Raw genomic sequence first — 20,821 nt, forward strand, 5'->3', positions numbered from 1 at the left:
AAAACATTCAGATTGCAGTATATTTCACAGGAGAGCTCAGCTTACTGAGACTGGTAAGATTACAACCTGTGCTTCCCGTCTCGGAAAACCACTTAATCATAGTTTTTCAACACATTTACGTATGCCCCATTAACTTCCATTGTAGCCCAGTGAGAGCCTGCATAAAAACTGCAGCTAGCTCAATACTGGAACGATCAGTGAAATTCAGTGAAAATGTTTCAGGTTCATGGTAGACAGACCACAAATAGGGCTAAATGTCCAAAATAGCACTACCCCTTTAATCCACTTTAAACATTTAACTAAATCTAACTGTGTTTTAAGTTTCTGTAATCTCTCTGGGTATCTCTGGTCATGACTGCACGTTCTCAAAATGCCTGTAAGAACAATCTTCTTCAAACTAATGTCTAATCTATGAACATAAAACGCGAGAAAAGCTTGGTTTGTGGGACATAATGGCGGCACTTAGGAAATCAGGCAACCTTATTGGTTATTACTCTCCGTGTGATTGACCGGTCGGAAAGGTCTATTGCAGTGTTGTGTGTACGACAGTGACGTGTCTGTCCCCAGACTCCCCACTTAATGTCCCTGTCCCCCCGATGTTCAAACAAAACCTACGCTACGCCGAACAAAACCCCCAAAATTCCAGTCAGAAGATGAGTTTATTTTTTTCTCTCAGAGTGAGGGAGGAGGTGCGTCTAAAGTCACGAACTCCCAGAGGCACTGGAGGGGCTGAGGCCTTTCTCCTCGGGAGGTCACAACTCCCCAGCCACATGTGGACCGGCTCACCACAACACCGGCTAGCATCTGTTTGTCGGAGCGTAGATGTGGTACAGACTCGCCTCCCGGGGGCCTTGTTCAGATCCAGGACAGCACCGCCACCCGGGGGCACTGCCAACGAGCCTATGTCCTCGAACCAGCCCCCCCCCCCCCACACACACACACACACACGACGAGGGAATAGTGCGAACGCACAGAGGAAGCTCGGCGCAGCGTCGGCTCTTAGTGGTGGACGCGGTTGCGCTGCGGCCGACCGCTACAGAGGAGCTACTGTACACAAGTGGTCCGGGCGGCTCACTGCTAGCCTAGCCTAGCCTAGCTTAGCCTAGCGCGGAACTAGCACCTGACATCGCTCCAAATCAAACCCGGCCATCTGCTGCGGAGTAATTGCCGCCCGGCGTCGGCGGTTATTTACCACACGGGAGAGGCGAGCTGACGGTCGCTGGGGGGAGGCGTCCCGTTTGCTCAGTGGTGACATTTAAGGAAGTGACAGAGCCTGCAGGAGCAGGTGTGATGAGCAGGTGCGTCTCCTCCTCAGGCAGGTGGATGTGAATACAGGGGCAGCTCATTATCCTACTGCTGGGTGTTGAGGGGAAAGAGAGAGAGAGAGAGAGTGTGTGTGTGTGTGTGTGTGCGTGTGTGTGTGCGTGTGCGCACGCGTGTGTCTGTATGTGTTTCAAGTAGCAAGTGTATGTGTGTGTTTCTGTGTGTGCGTGCGTGCGAGAATGACAGTTAAATTAGACTTATGGTGTGTGTGTGTGTGTGTGCGCGTGCACCTGGTCTTGGCAGTGCAGTAGAGGGCTCTGTCATACGGGCGTGTCCGGTACAGTCCAGATGTGTGTGACGTGAGTTTATTGACTCCAGCTGTGTGTGTTTTTGCTGCACCTCTGATGTTTCTCTCTCCCCGTTCTCTCCCCTCAATGTTCCCTTGTCCATATCTCTCTTCGTTTGTTGCCATCTGCCCTGTCTCCACCCCCTCCCCTCTCTCCCTCCCTCCCTCCCTCCCCCCCCCTCTCTCTCTCTCTCTCTCCACCCCCCCTCCCCTCCCTCCCCCCCTCTCTCTCTCTCTCCCAACTCGGTCTCCACCCCCCTCTCTCCTCCTCTCCCTCCCTCCCCCTCTCTCTCTCTCTCTCCCAACTCTGTCTCCAACCCCCGCCCCTCCCTTCCTTCCCTCTCTCTCTCTCTCACTCTCCCAACTCTCTCTCTCCCCCCTTCTCCCCTCTCTCTCTCCCTCCTTCTCTCTCTCTCTCCGTCTCCCCCCTCCTCCCCTCTCTCCCTCCCTCTCTCCCTCTCTCTCTCCCCCCTCCTCTCCTCTCTCTCCCTCTCTCTCTCTCTCCCCTCCTCCCCTCTCTCTCTCCCTCTCTCTCTCTCCTCTCTCTCCCTCCCTCTCTCTCTCTCTCTCTCCCCCTCTCTCTCTCTCTCCCAACTCTCCATCTCCCCCCTCCTCCCCTCTCCCCCGCAGTCCCCAGCCCCCCAAGCCCAACACCCCCGAGGTTCCCTGGTCCGAGTCGGACTCCCCGGTCTTCCACCTGACCGACGACTCCTTCGACGGCTTCCTGGAGGAGAACCCCACGGCCCTGATCATGTTCTACGCTCCCTGTGAGTACCCCCGGTACCCCTGTCCTCCGTACCCCGCCCCCACGGCCGAGGAACGGACCTAAGATCGGTGCTCTGGCAGGAACACACACACACGAGCAAGAACTCGCTGACTCCCCCTCTCTGGGAGGCGCTCCGTCAGCCTGTCGGCCTCTCGTGGGAACGAGTCCAGGACACCATGTGGTTTCCAAAAGACTAGAGCGCGTGTCACAGCGGGAGCTCACGCGATATCGCCGCCGTCTCTCGAATCTTGTGAGGAATTCAGATTCTGGGTTTCAGACAGTTTTAGAGGAACCCCAGATGTGTTTGTTCTCCTGGGATGGTGTCGCTACAGGGAACGTAACCGTTTCCATAGCTTCTCCTCCTCTCCTCTGCTCTGCTCCCCTCCTCCTCCTCCTCCTTCTCAGGCAAGGTCCTTCTGTTCACCTGCCTAGCCAAGGCACGGGACGAGAGCTTAAGCTCAGTGAGGTGTGGAGGTTTCTATTCTGGGCTCCTTTAACGGTCCAGGAAGCCGGCCAGACCGGCCCACCCTCTCCCCACGTGGACCGGCCCCCCTGACAAAGACGCTGCACTCTTGACTGACCGCATACAGGCTCACAGAGACGCGGGAACCGAGACACAGCCGGCTGGCGTTGGCACATGGGGCAGCTTACGCACACGCGCGCACACACACACACTTACACACACACTTTACATACACGCACATTTACACACACGCTTTACATACACACACGTTTACAAACGCGCTTACACACACACACATACACATGGACACGCAGACACACTTTACATACACACATTTACACACACACTTTTCATACACACACATTTACACACACACACAAACATTCTTGCCTCGCTGCAGTTTCTTAATGATCCACATGTCACTGTTAGATTAATGACCTCACAGCCAAGAGCATCAGCTTTTATTTCCATCCATCTAACGCCAGAAGCGTCGCCATGTTGAAGGAAAGCATCCCCCTTCTAAACAGTGTTGAGTTGCCCTTCTAAACAGCGTTGAGTTGCCCTTCTAAACAGTGTTGAGTTGCCCTTCTAAACAGCGTTGAGCTGCTCTTCTAAACAGTGTTGAGCTGCCCTTCTAAACAGTGTTGAGCTGCTCTTCTAAACAGCGTTGAGCTGCCCTTCTAAACAGTGTTGAGTTGCCCTTCTAAACAGCGTGTTGAGCTGCTGCAGTGTTGAGTTATTAATGTACAGTATAGACTAGCAGGTAGTTATTAATGTTCAGTATAGACTAGCAGGTAGTTATTAATGTTCAGTATAGACTAGCAGGTAGTTATTAATGTACAGTATAGACTAGCAGGTAGTTATTAATGTACAGTATAGACTAGCAGGTGGTTATTAATGTTCAGTATAGACTAGCAGATAGTTATTAATGTACAGTATAGACTAGCAGGTAGTTATTAATGTACAGTATAGACTAGCAGGTAGTTATTATTGTACAGTATAGACTAGCAGGTAGTTATTAATGTACAGTATAGACTAGCAGGTAGTTATTCATGTACAGTATAGACTAGCAGGTTGTTATTAATGTTCAGTATAGACTAGCAGGTAGTTATTAATGTACAGTATAGACTAGCAGGTCATTGTTAATGTTCAGTATAGACTAGCAGGTAGTTATTCATGTACAGTATAGACTAGCAGGTAGTTATTAATGTACAGTATAGACTAGCAGGTAGTTATTAATGTACAGTATAGACTAGCAGGTAGTTATTAATGTACAGTATAGACTAGCGGGTAGTTATTAATGTTCAGTATAGACTAGCAGGTAGTTATTAATGTAGGCTACAGTTTAGACTAGCAGGTCGTTATTAATGTACAGTATAGACTAGCAGGCAGGTAGTTATTAATGTACAGTATAGACTAGCAGGTAGTTATTAATGTACAGTATAGACTAGCAGGTGGGTATTAATGTAATGTATAGACTAGCAGGTAGTTATTAATGTACAGTATAGACTAGCAGGTAGTTATTAATGTACAGTATAGACTAGCAGGTAGTTATTAATGTTCAGTATAGACTAGCAGGTAGTTATTAATGTACGGTATAGACTAGCAGGTCGTTATTAATGTACGGTATAGACTAGCATGTAGTTATTAATGTACGGTATAGACTAGCAGGTAGTTATTAATGTACAGTATATACTAGCAGGTAGTTATTAATGTATATAGACTAGAAGGTCGTTATTAATGTACAGTATAGACTAGAATGTCGTTATTAATGTACAGTATAGACTAGCAGGTAGTTATTAATGTACAGTATAGACTAGCAGATCGTTATTAATGTACAGTATAGACTAGCAGGTAGTTATTAATGTACCGTATAGACTAGCAGGTAGTTATTAATGTACAGTATAGACTAGCAGGTGGTTATTAAAGAGGTTTCTAGACTCAGTTGTGGACTAAGAAAGCGTGTTGTTAGTTTAAACAGTACTTTCTCCATGGAAGTGCAATCCGGAAGATTTTCAACACGGCCTTGATTTGTTCAGGAAAAGGCACCATTTCCAGTTAAATAGTTATTTGTTAAATGTTTTCTTATTTCTGTACTTTAAAAAAATAAAAAATATATATACAAGGTTTAGAATAGTTGTTTCATCCAGCCTTTACAATTGTGCCCAGAAAACAGTGCGTACTGTACTACTGTCTTTTATCAAAGAGCATATTCTAGTAACAAGAACATCTTTTGGATGCTGGAACAAATACATCAGAGTTCAGTGTCTTAAATCATTCAGTTCTAAAAAAACAAGATGAATCACTATTCAACTCATGCAGTTTTAATCAAACACATTAAACACAGCTTTTATTAGTGATGCTGGAGCTTTGTGTCGCTGCAGCGTTGACAAGCAAGAGGCTTTTGAAACCAGAGATACAAGGTTCTGTACAGCTCTCTCTTTCTCTGCCAGTCAGACTCTGGCTCTCACACACACACACACACACACTATCACACACAAACACACTATCACACTATCACACACGCACACTATCACACACACACACACACACTATCACACTATCACACACACTATCACACTATCACACTATCACACACGCACACTATCACACACACACACACACACACACTATCACACTATCACACACGCACACTATCACACTATCACACACACACACTATCACACTATCACACACGCACACTATCACACACACACACACACACTATCACACTATCACACACGCACACTATCACACACACACACACACACTATCACACATGCACACTATCACACACACACACACACAATCACACACGCACACTATCACACACACACACTATCACACTATCACAAACAAACACTATCACACACTCATGCACACAGGCACACTCACACACACACACACACGCACACACATGCACTCTCACACACACACACACACGCACATGCACTCTCACACACTCACTCGCACACACACACACACACACACACACCCACACACCCACACACCCACACACCCACACTAAAGGGAACACTAGCCAATGCGCCCTCTCACTTCCCAAGCCCTGTGATGTCAGTCTGAGGTGTCGGTTACACTCTCTCCTCTGGCAGAATGAAGAGAACGACACACACACACACACACACACACACACACACACACACACACACATTCTACCCAGGCTTACAGATTAATGCCTGTAGTTAGCGGACAGACATGACTAAATCCTCCAGGCTCATGCCAGGGATGATCTCTGCCCTCCGAACGTCATGTGATTGAGCTGTAGTCCAGGCTAGGGTGTGATTGATCTGTAGTCCAGGCTAGGGTGGGACTGGGAGCTGTAGCCCAGGCTAGGGTGTGATTGATCTGTAGTCCAGGCTAGGGTGGGACTGAGAGCTGTAGTCCAGGCTAGGGTGTGATTGATCTGTAGTCCAGGCTAGGGTGGGACTGGGAGCTGTAGTCCAGGCTAGGGTGTGATTGATCTGTAGTCCAGGCTAGGGTGGGACTGGGAGCTGTAGTCCAGGCTAGGGTGGGACTGAGAGCTGTAGTCCAGGCTAGGGTGGGACTGGGAGCTGTAGCCCGCTCTGCTGTGAGGTGAAAACCGTCGCTCGTCAGCTCAGCTTCCCCGTGTCGTCGTGGGACGACCTACGACCCTTGACCTGGCTGCTGTAGCCGTCGTACCGGCTCCTAATAAACATGGCCTGCGGTGGGAGGCTAGAAACAGCTGCTCAATTCCCACCAGCGCGCTTTTATGTTCTTGGACAAGGCTTTCCCAGGAGTGACACGCTGTGAACGACTTCTCGTTGCCCCATTAACTCTATTGGTTTTTCTAAAGGTCATTAATTTCTCATGGCACATTAATGTACTTGTGTTGGTGTCTGGCTAAAAAAAGGCTGCTGTGATGTCACACGTCATGTGATGCTGATGCCCCTCCCCCCAGGGTGTGGCCACTGTAAGAAGATGAAGCCAGAGTACGATGAAGCTGCTGAGATTCTCAACAAAGACAGCGATGTGAGTCTTTTTTTTATGTGTGTGTGTGTGTGTGTGTGTGTGTGTGTGTGTGTGTGTGTGTGTGTGTGTGTGTGTGTGTGTGTGTGTGTGTGTGTGTGTGTGTGTGTGTGTGTGTGTGTGTGTGTGTGTGTGTGTGTGTGTGTGTGTGTGTGTGTGTGTGTATGTGGCGCCTGAGCACAATGACATCTTCCAGCCTCTTAACTTGAACTTGGCAGCTGCAGACATCCTCGTCTAACGACAATGGAGAGAGAGACTGGAGAGAGATGGAGAGAGAGAGAGACTGTAGACATTGGGAGGGGGAGAGAGAGAGATGGAGAGAGAGAGAAAGAGAGGGAGAGAGAGAGATGGAGAGAGAGAGACGAGAGAGAGAGAGAGAGAGAGAGAGACTGGAGAGAGAGAGAGATGGAGAGAGAGAGAGATGGAGAGAGAGAGACTGGAGAGATGGAGAGAGAGAGAGAGAGAGAGAGAGAGAGAGACTGTAGACATGGGGAGGGGGAGAGAGAGAGATGGAGAGATGGAGAGAGAGAGATGGAGAGAGAGAGATGGAGAGAGAGAGAGACTGTAGACATGGGGAGGGGGAGAGAGAGAGATGGAGAGAGAGACTGGAGAGATGGAGAGAGAGAGAGATGGAGAGAGAGAGATGGAGAGAGAGAGAGACTGGAGAGATGGAGAGAGAGAGATGGAGAGAGAGAGACTGGAGAGATGGAGAGAGAGAGAGATGGAGAGAGAGAGAGATGGAGAGAGAGAGATGGAGAGAGAGAGAGACTGTAGACATGGGGAGGGGGAGAGAGAGAGATGGAGAGATGGAGAGAGAGAGATGGAGAGAGAGAGATGGAGAGAGAGAGAGACTGTAGACATGGGGAGGGGGAGAGAGAGAGATGGAGAGAGAGACTGGAGAGATGGAGAGAGAGAGAGAGAGAGAGAGACTGGAGAGAGAGAGATGGAGAGAGAGAGATGGAGAGAGAGATGGAGAGAGAGATGGAGAGAGAGAGAGAGAGATGGAGAGAGAGAGACTGGAGAGATGGAGAGAGAGAGACTGTAGACATGGAGAGAGGGAGAGAGAGAGGGAGAGAGAGAGAGACTGGAGAGAGAGAGAGAGAGAGAGAAGGAGAGAGTGGCTGGGAGAGCTCCTGGTGTGTTTGTGATTAGAGGGGTGTGACCTGATCCAGCCTCCACGGTAGAGCAGTTCCCTCTGGCCAGAGACCAGCCTCTAAAACCCAGCCTCCTGATTGGACCCGCTATCCCTCCTCCTCCACCTCCTCCCCCCTCTCCTCCTCACTCTCCCTCTCTCCTCCTCCCTCTTCTCCCTCTTCACTTCTCTCTCTCCTCCTCACTCACTCCCCTCCTCCCCCTCTGCCTCTCTCTGTGCGCTCTCTTCCTCCTCTCCTCCTCCCTCTCCTCCTCCTCCACCTCCTCCCTCCCCACCTCCTCCACCTCCTCCCTCTAGTCTTCAGCCTGGCGTGGTGCTGCTCGGTGGCTAGGCGCCCGGGAACGGGGGTCATTGGGAAGAGCTCGTCCGTTATGTAATGTGGACCCACCGGACCCTCCTCACACCCCGAGCCCCTGAGACCCTGAGACCCCTGAAGTCATTATTTTTCTCCTTCTCCCGGTGACTCATGCAGCACACTCGCTCGTACACGCGGCGCGTTACGCGACTCAGGACCCTGCGCCACGATCCAACCCGCCCCTCTCTCTAGACGCGCAAAAAGGGTTTTTACAATCGACCGCAATTTGTAAGTCAATGCGGTTTGTAGGTCAATGCAGTTTGAGTTCAGTTATGAATCGTGGTAAGTTGGTGCTTCCGTTACTGGACGGCGCATTGCTCAATGTTTTACTTTTAATATACAAATATGTTTCCATCTCCTCAGTCTTTCCCAGCCCTCCTGCACAAGCCCCGCCCTCCTGCACAAGCCCCGCCCTCCTGCATAAAACCTGAGTGATACGGTGGACTGATTGATGTCCTAACGGTTTGTTTGTTGTTGTTTGTTGTCGTTTGGTGTCCAGAGCCCTGGGGTCTTGGCCGCGGTGGACACCACCATCCACAAGGCCGTCGGAGAGCGCTTCAAGATCTCTGGCTTCCCCACCGTCAAGTACTTTGAGAAGGGGGAGGAGAAGTACGAGATGCCCCACCTCCGAAACAAAGACAAGATCATCGAGTTCATGCACAAGTCAGTTCCACAGCTCCACTCTGTCATAACGTGCTCGTTTAGAATTGGTGTGCCGGCTAAATTGACTTGATGCCTGAATGTGGTTTCGCCAGTGATGTAGTCACTAGTCAAAACAAACAAAGAAGGGAACATTAATCTGAAAATGAATGTGTTGCGCATGAGAAGTGGAGTATGGATGGATGTGTGGGTCATAGAGTCAGATGCCTCTAATTAATATACTAGAAGTGTGTGATGCTCATGTCCTGTTGCCCCTCCCTCTTCAGACCCCAGGCCCCGCCTCCCCCAGAACAGTCTTGGGAAGAGAAGCCCTCCAGTGTCAGCCATCTTGGATTCGAGGACTTCAGAGAGGCTCTGAAGAAGAAGAAGCACGCTCTGGTGATGTTCTACGCTCCCTGTAAGAACCTCGACCACCGTGGCAGACACGCACACCTGGGCGCAGAGAGACTTGAATTAGCCCTCACACTCAATTAAGCCACGCCCCCGTCGGTCGTGTTGTGAGGGGTTAGCTAAATCACTCAGGGGAAGCATTTCAAATAGTCTCGCTCCCTCCGTGTCTGCTTTCCGCTTGTTATTGTCACAATAACTGGATTTCATCAGATCTTGTTTTCGTGGCCCAGCGTATTTGAGGCATACACTGCTAAGCTAGTCTACATCTGCTAACCCCACCTAAGCTACAGAGACCCAGGGTGACGGCATGGCGAGCTGAGAATAGACCTGCAGTATTGGAAAGACCAGGATGTTAGATCCACCTCATAAAACTCAGTATCCTCTCAAGAGTACACACTCTCTCTCTCTCCACCCCTCTCAATCTCTATCCCTGTCTCTCTCCATCCCTCTCTCTCTTTCTTTCTTGCTATCCCTTTCTCTTTTGCTCTCTCTCTCTCTCTCTCTCTATCACGCTCTCTCTATCCCTCTCTCTCCATCTATCTCTCTCTCCATCTATCTCTCTTTCTCGCTATCCCTTTCTCTTTTGCTCTCTCTCTATCCCTCTCTCTCCATCTATCTCTCTCTCCATCGCTCTCTCTCTCTTTCTTGCTATCCCTTTCTCTTGTGCTCTCTCTCTCTATCCCTCTCTCTCCATCCCTCTCTCTCTGTCTTTCTCTCTCACTTTCTCTTTTGCTGTCTCTCTCTATCCCTCTCTCCATCTATCTCTCTCTCCATCTCTCTCTCTCTCTCTATCCCTCTCTCCATCTATCTCTCTCTCCATCTCTCTCTCTCTCTCTCTCTTCCTTCTCTGGCTGGGTGGTGTGTTGACATGAATGCAGCAGGCTGACAGTCAGTCCCTGATTGAGTCTTCAAAGAGCAGCGCCACCAGAGCGCCTTCATCCTGGCACCGAGCAGCGCCGCCCGAAACGCCCTCCCTCTACAAAGAGAGACGCTTCAGACAGAACCGACGATAACAACCTGCCGGCGGTGTTCTTTCCCTGCGAGCAGTCTAATCTGCCGTTAAACACCCATCCAAAGAACACGGGGAGAGGCCATCAAACCCCTCCGCTAATCGCTACCAAAGGGAAAGTGGGCGACGCTTGGCGTTAATATTCCGGAACGGACTCCGCCGCCTCGAGCCCGCCGCGTTTCATGTTCCCCGTCTACCGCCGCGAGCGCCGGCCAACGACGTGCCGGCTGTTGTTTGTGTACACGACACCGTCGCACGCCGCCTGAGACTTGGCCAGGCTAATGTCGTGAACGACGGAGCGTTAAGAAACTGAGTTGTTCAGAATGCGTTCGCAGAGTACTGGAAGCAACCCAGGGCCAAACAAAACAAAATAAATACGTGGCGTGCGTGTTAAGGGCCGTCTCGTCGGCTAAATTATCATTCATTTAGATTCAGAACGAGTGTCGCCGAGCGCTGGACTGGAGGCTACGTTTATACGGTATATTGTAACCTCGCTGTTCTGCTTGTGTTTGGATGAACTAACCCCACCACTGAGAACATTTGAGAACATTTCCAATGTTATTCTGAGACAGAGATGGAGGAAATAGGTCTCTCAGGGAGGGCAGCCGAGGCGCCCCGACGGTCTCTCTGAATGTCAGTGATTATCTGAGAGAGAGAGAGACGGTGCAGACTTTCACCTGGTGGACGAGAGGAAGGAGAAAGGACCCCCATTATAGATGGCAGCTGGCTATTTCACCGGCTTTTAAGCAGCCAGGGGAGCTACTGTATGCTGAAACGTCCTATCTATCTATCTATCTATCTATCTATCTATCTATCTATCTATCTATCTATCTATCTATCTATCTATCTATCTATCTATCTATCTATCTATCTATCTATCTATCTATCTATCTATCTATCTATCTATCTATCTATCTATCTATCTATCTATCTATCTATCTCCATTCACTGCAGTGGCGTCCCGTGTGCTCATTATGAGTGGGAGTGCTGGGTGCTTGGATGGCCCCTGAGCGTGGCTTCTCGCTTTGGTGTTCTTTGCTGGAAAAACTCCCTAGAAATGTGTTCCAGTTAGTTACAGACTCTTTGTAATACGGCTGCTTCAGCATGATGAAATAGTCTTCCTGAGTTTGTAATCCGTCGTAATGAGCGAGGGGCAATAAGGTCCAGTGTGGCCGTCTATAACCAGGGCTAATGGTGCTTTAGAGACTACAGGAGAGGTTGTGAGAGGTCCAGTGTTTACTGCCTCGTTATGTAGACCTAGAATGACTTCACCTGAGGTACTGGACACACGTCACATCGTTAAGGCCTTGGTTGGAGGACTAGATTGGCCTGGGTTTCATTCAAATGGGCTGCTAGGCTCAAGATCCCATTGGTTCTCTTTTTTTGGAGCTTCGTCACCATAGGGGGGCTTCGCTCCTAGTGGTTTACCCACATTGCCTAGGCAACGCGGACTATTGCATCATCTCATGAGTCGTCATCAATCGGGAAGAGAGCGCGCCGCGTCCGTCTCAGCAGGCGGAGGTCACCTGGGTCTCAGTTCGGCCACGGCGGCCATGACAGCGTCCCTGTGGGACCCGAGGAGAGAGGCGCCAGCGCCGGCTCTCTGCCATTTTCGCCCGGGAGCTGCAGTCACTGCGTCGTCAGTGACGCGGTCGCTGGGTCTCATGTCAGCGGCTCATGCGGCGGTTTCCGTCGAGTCTGCTTCACATGAGGAGCGTCCAACGGGGGTTCGCCTGGACCCGGTGAGACGCAGGCGCCGCTCGGTGGTGATACCGAGGTCGTCGGGGGCGGACCTGGACTGTTGGAGAGACCTGCGCGTAATTGGTCCCAATGGGCAGCGTGTCGGTTCACTTGCCAGTGTTCACGGACGCGTCCCTCTCGGGGTGGGGAGGGACATGTCTGTCACAGGGCGTAGGAGGAAGATGGCTCTCGGGGGAAAGGTGACACATCAACCTCCTGGAACTCGAGACTGTGTGGTTGGTTCTGCGGTACTTCGTCCCCCGGGTAAGGGGGGCTGCGTTCGGACAACCAGACCGGTAAGGGGGGTGTTTGTTTGCCAGCTCTGCACCACATAGGGGTAGCATTGTGGCAGTGGGCGCGCACGAATCTCCGATCTTTGACGCCACAACACACTCCTGGCCATCTGAATGTCGGGGCGGACATGATGTCTCGGGGGGGGGGGGTCAGAGCGCACCCCCCCTAGAGGAGTGGCTACGTCGGTGGTCAGTGTGGAGGATATCTGCGCAGCGGCGTCTCGGTCGACACCGTCGCCTCTTATCCGCTACTATCTTCTGGACGTGCCGTCTGACGCGCTGGCTATTCGGTGCCGAGCACAGCAGGGGGGCGCGGCGGGACACGCAGCGATGGACTGATTGGGTGCTACTGGCCTCAGTGTTCAGTTCAGGTGTGTGTGTGTGTGTGTGTGTGTGTGTGTTTGTAAGCTCTTATGCCTGGACTGTACGATACTTTACTTATAATGGGATTGTTGCTGGACGGTATAATTGAATCCTGTGTTATGGGTGTCATCTGGGGGTCGGATGCATTCCAAGCTATTGAAATGTGCTGTAATGACCGTGTGATGTGCCTGTCCTCTCCGACAGGGTGTCCCCACTGTAAGAGCGCAGTACCCCACTTCACCACCGCGGCGGAGCTCTTCAAAGAGGACCGTAAGGTGAGACTCTCCAGCCACCAGCGTCGCCTTAAGATTCAACATCCTTTTATTCGTCTTGTAATGTTCAGTGTTCAGTCACAGTGAAATGTTGCTGCCAGCTCCAAGATTATGCTACAGGTAAACGGTAATACTCAATTCCAAGTTACAAATTAACATAAACTTTGCCTTCAGCACTAGATTATGCTCTTAGTCACTTGTTTTAGAGAGAAGATGCACTTGTGAGTTCTGACAAGTAGTAGTACATTGGCTCTTCCTACGTTAAATGCAATTATTGTTAGTCGCTTTGGATAAAAGCGTCTGCTAAATGACTGTAATGTAATGTACACGTTACAATTTACAAAATTACAATTTTACAAATAACACAAAATACACAGTAGGTACCCTTTCTATGAGTATCAAAAAGTTGGGATGGGATGGATAAGGGCTTCTCACTTTCCACTCTCAGATTGTTGAGTAAGACAATTGTATGAACAATTCAAATATAATTTAATCAGCAGTATTAACACAGAAACACATCCAGATAATAGGCCTACCTGTCATCGTGTGTGTATTTTCGTTCTATTAGGCCTACCTTTGAAGAACATGAGCACTATAGTAATGTATAATCGGATCCTCCGCCGTTAATACAAATGATTAGACTACGTAGCCTACGGGTATGGACCCAAATGATTAGACTACGTAGCCTACGACTTCGGTAAACCGGATCTGGAAAAGGTAAACATACAGGTGCTCATCCACATCCTGGTATCAGAGCGCCCTGGAGGTCATTGGCCCTCGTGACGCTAAACCCTGATGAGGATTCCTTCCTAAAAGCATGGATTCAGATGGATTATGTACATGCTACTGTACATGGATTTGACTAAATAAATCAATAACCGGAGGGGGGTGCATGGGTGAGTTATGTACATGCTATAGCTATGATAAAAATAAGCCAGGGGGAAGGGGGTCAGTCACACACACACACACACACACACACACACACACGCTACAAACACCACAAGCCCCTCCAGCTGACTGGTTTTCATTGAGACCCTTAAGGCCAATTTACTGTATACTTCATCGTTCGACGCTTTTGAAAGTGTCGACAGACAGAAATGATGTCACTTTCAACACTTTTTTGTGTCGGACAGGGGTGTCTTGCACCCACCAAACTTTCTAATGTCGCAGACGCCGTCACTTTCGTTGCACAGCTGTGATTGGATAGCTAGTTAAAAGGCACGTTCGTTGCCATGGATCAGTCAGCCACGCGTCTGCAAGTTACCATGGAGGTGATCCGACACTTCGCTAGTATAAATGCTAACTGACGTAGCTCAAGGCACGATGGTGGCCTGGCCCGGTCTCAAAACAAATTAACCCCTACAGTAGCCCCTGCCCTGTTGTGTTGACCTGAAAGGCCTGGTTAGGTCAACATCATACTGTACTCCACCACTCCGTATGAATTCTCTACTTGTATGCTAATTAGGGTCACTTCAACCTTGACCTCTCATAGGCCAGACCGAGTTCACTCCTTCATTATAAACCTATCCACCATCTCACCTACTTTCTCAGGGATCGGGGGCTCATTTGGGATTCTGAGGCCGACTCCGACACTCTCACCCTCTCACCTCTCCGACCTCTTGGTCTCTCCCTGTCCCTCGGGACCAGCTCTCTCTCCTCTGCCCTCTTCATCCATCATTGACACCCTCTCTCCCTTTCCTGTAATGTCCTCTGACTGGGTGAGTCAGTCAGTGTTTCCAGCTCCAGAGTCCCTCCCTGACTCTGACTCACCTCTGTACGGCTCTCAGCGCCGGGGGAGCGTGCCTGGCCGCTCTCCCCCGCCATCATTCATCCTCTCGCATTCAACCCGGCCACAAAAACAAAACCGTTAAATGGCGGCTCTTGGGTTACTCAGATGCGTCAGGCGTGATGTCAGCCTCTCTCTTTAATTGTTTCAGTAAGAGAGTAAACCTAGCGGAGCGTCCGCTGGCTCCAAGGGTCAGGAGCCGCTCTCCTGTTGCCGTGGCGCGCAGGACGGCTGGGAAGAACAAGTGCGACCCCCCCCCCCCCCCCCCCCCTCCTGGAAAGGACACTCGTTTCTTCCGAGAAAGTTCAGAGGAATTTGGCTCCCACGCGCCTATGCGCTTCACTTTTTTGTCGGCATGCTGAAAACATAATCAGTGGCAGATGGCGCAACACGAGGGGGGGCGTCCATTTTGTGATGTTGAGAGTTGAGCAACGGCTCGGTGTGTTTGTCTTTGTCTTTTAGAACAAATACCATAACAAGGGAGTCCAATTTAGTTTGTTATTCGTGTTCCGATCGTCTCTCTAGCCCAGAAAGTCTCCATATGGTGAATACTCGCTCTGCTCTAGGACAAACATGCGAACACGCTGAGCACTGGGCCGGCTCTCTGGTGTCAGACCCTGGCTGTTAGTGAGAGGTGTGGCTGGGAACGTTCTCTGGCCCGCGTGTCCCTCCTTCCATCACCCTGACAGCTCAATAACAAGAGCAGAGCAGAGCAGAGCAGAACAGAGCAGAACAGAGCAGAACAGAGCAGAACAGAGCAGAGCAGAGCAGAGCAGAGCAGAGCAGAACAGAACAGAACAGAACAGAGCAGAGCAGAGCAGAGCAGAACAGAACAGAGCAGAGCAGAGCAGAACAGAGCAGAACAGAGCAGAGCAGAGCAGAACAGAGCAGAACAGAGCAGAACAGAACAGAGCAGAGCAGAACAGAGCAGAGCAGAGCAGAACAGAGCAGAACAGAGCAGAGCAGAACAGAGCAGAGCAGAACAGAGCAGAACAGAACAGAACAGAACAGAGCAGAGCAGAGCAGAACAGAACAGAACAGAACAGAACAGGGCAGAGCAGAGCTGAGCAGAGCTGAGCAGAGCAGAGCAGAGCAGAGCAGAGCAGAGCAGAGCAGAGCAGAGCAGAGCAGAGCAGAGCAGAGCAGAGCAGAGCAGAGCAGAGCAGAGCAGAGCAGAGCAGAGCAGAGCAGAGCAGAACAGAGCAGAGCAGAGCAGAGCAGAGCAGAACAGAGCAGAGCAGAGCAGAGCAGAGCAGAGCAGAACAGAGCAGAGCAGAACAGAGCAGAGCAGAGCAGAACAGAGCAGAACAGAGCAGAGCAGAGCAGGCTGGGCAGAGCAGAGCCTGTGGAATATCCGTGTGTCAGCTCGAGAGTAAACAACCACAACACTGCGCGTGTGTGTGTGTGTGTGTGTGTGTGTGTTTCAATCAATCAATCAAAGCTTTATTTGTATGGCGTATTTCATACCCAGAGGCAACACAATGTGCTTTACAGAGAACAAGGGAGGTGGGTTTGTGTGTGTGTGTGTGTGTGTGTGTGTGTGTGTGTGTACAGCACGTGCGCGTGTATACGTGTGTGTACGGGCGAGGTTGAGTCCCCATCATTGCTCATCTCCTGTGTAAGAGTATATAGGCATCCGTTGGCTGCACAAAGCCTCGACTGTCACCCTTTTATCCTTCACACAAAGCTGTGATTCATCACCCTTTTAACGTGACGATCCTTCATGGAGACTGAGCGGAGCCGACCACAGATCCCGATTAGCCCCGGGCTCTTTCACGGGGGGAGACGGGCGGCGCGTCGGGCTTGTTGGGGGCGCGGTCCAGCGGAGGGAACGGACAGATCAATGCAACGCGTCCACCGGAAGGCCTCTCTTAAAGATCTCCCCTACCTGTCTTTCCTCCGTGGGTCATCCTGTCTCTCTCCACTGTCATCCTGTTCTCATCCACCTTGTTGTAGGGTGATGGGTGGATGACGTGGAGTGGGAGAGGGAGGATGGGTACCATGTGAGGTCACGGTGGATCGCTCCGCTCTGATCTCAGTCTATCGGCTTCCTGCTCCTCGTTCTCCAAAGACAAACAGACGCTGTGTAATAGGCTTAGCTCCCGCTTTAAAGAACCGCAATTAAAACCCCAGATCCGCTACGGAACGGCATCCACTCACATAACAAGCAGCCATCAGTGTGCGGAGGTTTCATATGCAATGTTATTTTATGTTCCGTATTAAACCGACTATCATCAAACATAAAACAGGCTTGGCTGTAATAGCTTGTTTACAGAAAGGGCTAACAATTGGAATAGGATCACCGTGGAGATGAGTCACGACAGCGTATCAAACTGCTCATGCAGTCAGGAATTTCTTTCTCTCACAGCTATTAATTAGCACCTCAGGTAGATGGTCCACTAATGACATTCCTTCCCCGGAAGACAGAACAGAAGTACTGCATCTTCTCAAAGTACATTACTAAGTGTTACTGATGGACTCTCGATGCCCCCCTCAGTGCATTGATAGCATGGAAGCAGGCGTGTGATCAATGAGATGCTATAGAGTCCTCCTTCAAATGAAGTAAGATCAATAAGCAGAATTGGCCGCCGACCTTTGAAAAACAATCCCTTACGACTTAATTTCATCACATCAATTGGCCAGCGGTCTGATTGATAACCCGGGGCAGCTCGGCGATGGGTGTCAGAGCGGAGCGACCGCAGTGGTCATCACAGCTCCGCTCACAGTCTGCCGTAGACAGACACCTGCCGTGACTTTAAAGGGATAGTCCGCGCTGAAATCAAAGCGGCTTTAAAGCTAGGACGCTCTCTGGTGTGAGATGAGCCTGTTCCATCACGGTGTAGCCTTGTGGGCTGTCGCTGGTAGCCTCGTCTCACATAAGGCCAGGGTAAGACACACGAAGGTGTGACCTTCAACCAGACACTTTTATGTCTGCTTGCGTTGTCATAGACCTGTCTTGTCCTGGATTTTGTAAGGTCACAGATACCATAATAGATTGTCGCATAGTCTTGATTGGTTGGCTTCTGAAAAGTCTGCTGCAGAAAAAAAATACACTGTGTGCGAGATAGTTACCATAGAGATGATGTAGTGTGTCGGCAAAGTTGAGTGACTCCAGCCTCGAGTGTCAGCCGGACATGAGTGCACAGTGTCCGATGGTCCCATGTGTCCTACGACACCTGCCTTAGTTACCGGACATAAATTGGCCTTTAGTACAGGCATCTACTGAAGCAGACATCTAGCAGATATAAATTGGCCTTTAGTGCCATTCATCCAAGGTTTAGACAGCAGCGCTGAATCCCGACATAAATGAATGTGTGTTGAATGCATTGCCGAAGAACAAGTCTTCAATTTGGACAAGCAATCGCATGCTGTTGTAGTTATCCGAACAAGAATTCGGCTTATTTGCAAACTGTCACAAATGTTTAGCCTCAGCGGAAGAGGATTTTCCAAATTAATCTTGAGGGAAACAGCGTGATTCGATGCTGACAAGTTAAATGTGTGGCGTTCTGTTGGTTTTTAGAGAGGTTGACATTTGAGCCGTCCAATAGGACAAGCTGAGCTATGTATCAGAAAAGAGAGAGAGAGAGAGAGAGAGAGAGAGAGAGAGAGAGAGAGGTGGTATTCACGCCTCGTTGCGGTTGGTTCTCTAAGCGCCTCGCTGCTACAACCTTGACATAAATCTCCTTTGTTATTTTTGTGTAGGAGAGATTGTTTCCCTCCCCCCCCCCTCAATTTGGTCTAGCCTGATAGGAATGTGTTAGTCATTTTTCTTAACACTGCAGAGAAAGTGGCAGGCTAAATTCAGGAAAGTGGAATGTTGAGAGCTAAACAGCTCGGTCACCGCCGAAGCAGCTGTCAGTGGTTCAAGCACTTATTGTAAATATCTTAATACAGCAAATAACCGGCATAATTTACACTAATACGCTTCAGTAAACACTCTTGTGATGTTGTAGGTCTTCCATACAGCGGCTGAGGCACTTAAAATTCTGGAAATGCATATTACATCATCATTCACATGCACTGGGCATGCGCAGGCCGTTGGGCTCTGCGAATGTACCTCCCTACTGTGGCAATCATTTTGATTTAAAAAATAAAATATAACCAGTGCTGTCTGTCAGTGTCTAGTCGATGTATTCGACGCACAAAGGATTAACAGATCTTTTTTCACTGCTACGAGTCCCGCCTCCCTAACCCAATATCGCTAATAGGATTGGCTGTTTCTTCCCAGCGTGTGAGGCGAAAAATAAGACTAGAGATTTCTTTGCTTGGACAGTGGTGGAACTGTACTTGCTTTAATAAAAGGTTGTGATAGTGAACCTGAGATCTACCTCCATCTTTACCTCCATCTGTCCCACATACGCACTCTCACTCAAACAGGTCATCGTACTGTAGGTTAAATACGCGTGTCATGCACACTACCCAACCGTTGAACAACGTCCACGAAACACAACGCTTGTACATCTAGTTTATATGTCAATGTTGTACATTCAAATAATGTTTCCCTTTCCGTTGATGTAGTCTGTGGATTAGCTAGGGGTTGTTTTGAATTAACCACTGGTAGTCAAGGCGTCAACGTTTTAATAAAGTCTCCGTTTCCGGCCGTTCACACCACAACCGTCGACTGCAGAGGAAGTGAATTGTCCTCTGAGCCAGATCTTATCAGCAGCAGGGTAAACGCCACCCAGCACGGCCTTGAGCAGAGAGACCAGCAAAACGCCACTCTAGAGGATCATGGGATCTCTGGTTCTCTGTGATTCGCCGATGCTGACGGAACCCTGTGACTTCCTGGATCGCTCATCACGTTAACGAGCACACCAGGTCTTATTGATTGGGTGCTTAGCCTGCATGGCAGGTCTCTAGTGTGTGGTGTTGATAGCGGACTGTTCTGTCTGTCTTCTCTCAGATAGCGTATGCAGCGGTGGACTGCACCAAAGGACAGAACCATGATCTCTGCAAACAGGAGGGGGTGGATGGATACCCCACCTTCAACTACTACAACTATGGAAAATTCGCTGAAACATACACCGGTGACAGAGGGGTAAGGCACAACAAAGTACATGCTTATGTCCGCCTAGTGTCATATTTGGAGTGTGTATTTCCTAGTGTTATATTTGGAGTGTGTATTTCCTAGTGTCATATTTGGAGTGTGTATTTCCTAGTGTCATATTTGGAGTGTGTATTTCCATGCCCTTCAGACTTTAATTATTTGCGCATTGTTGAACACTGTACATTTATCTCTAGACCTTTGTACTCCAATATTTGCATATTGTTGAACACATAAGTGATATTGAATAATTTAGTTGTCATTATTATTATTATTACTTTTAAAATATATATTTTTAGGCCTCTCTTCCTTTAAATCTTCTTAAGCATAATATTAGAAATATATATAATATTAATATAATATATAGAAAAGACTGTAATTTCTCTCTCTCTCTTTCTCTGTCTGTCTCCCAGGAGGTGGGTTTTACAGGCTTCATGCGCAGCCTGAGGGGGCGGGACCAGGAGAAGGTTGGCAAGAGGAGGGAGGAGCTATAAGGCTCGTGGGATAATGGGGGGGGGGGGGGGGGTTGGGTAAGGGCGGAGCCTGTCGTTGCACTGTGACCCTTTGCCCAAGGAGGGGGGCCAATCAGCACTGACGTGGGAGACTTGGAAAAACCTCAGCGAAAGGCTATTTTTTTATACTACGCTGATCATGTTTGATATATCAGTGAATCAGCCGACCGCCCGACCACTTCAGACTTTTACTATTTTGATGGAACAACAACAAAAAAGATCAAAGATCAAAGCAAAAGAGAGAGTTTTGCCCAAATACTGTGACTGCATTTGTGAAAGCTACACCCTAAAACTGTATCTATGCAATACTGGCCCCTGTCTGCCCAGCGCCGGGCAGCTTGTAGTTGAGGTGGTGGTGGTGGGTGATGGTCTGGGGAGGGAGGAGAGATGTCCCTCAC

At 49.5% G+C, this 20,821-nt stretch overlaps 1 protein-coding gene across 1 annotated transcript in view; it reads left to right on the top strand.

Annotated features, from left to right (window-relative positions):
- Positions 1-20,405, top strand: part of pdia5 (protein disulfide isomerase family A, member 5) — a gene marked incomplete at both ends in the record, with an annotated part of 48,246 nt that extends 27,841 nt beyond the window's left edge. Inside the window, 7 exons of the mRNA XM_084451707.1 lie at positions 2,240-2,376; positions 6,779-6,849; positions 8,854-9,017; positions 9,281-9,411; positions 13,014-13,084; positions 19,771-19,905; positions 20,325-20,405. Of these exons, the coding sequence (XP_084307833.1) occupies positions 2,240-2,376; positions 6,779-6,849; positions 8,854-9,017; positions 9,281-9,411; positions 13,014-13,084; positions 19,771-19,905; positions 20,325-20,405 (790 nt within the window). The remainder of the gene's footprint in view (positions 1-2,239; positions 2,377-6,778; positions 6,850-8,853; positions 9,018-9,280; positions 9,412-13,013; positions 13,085-19,770; positions 19,906-20,324) is intronic.
- Positions 20,406-20,821: the final 416 nt, after the last annotated feature.

This window comes from Borostomias antarcticus (assembly GCF_949987555.1).
Source record: "Borostomias antarcticus genome assembly, chromosome: 17".
In the NCBI taxonomy this organism is placed as follows: Eukaryota; Metazoa; Chordata; class Actinopteri; order Stomiiformes; family Stomiidae; genus Borostomias; species Borostomias antarcticus.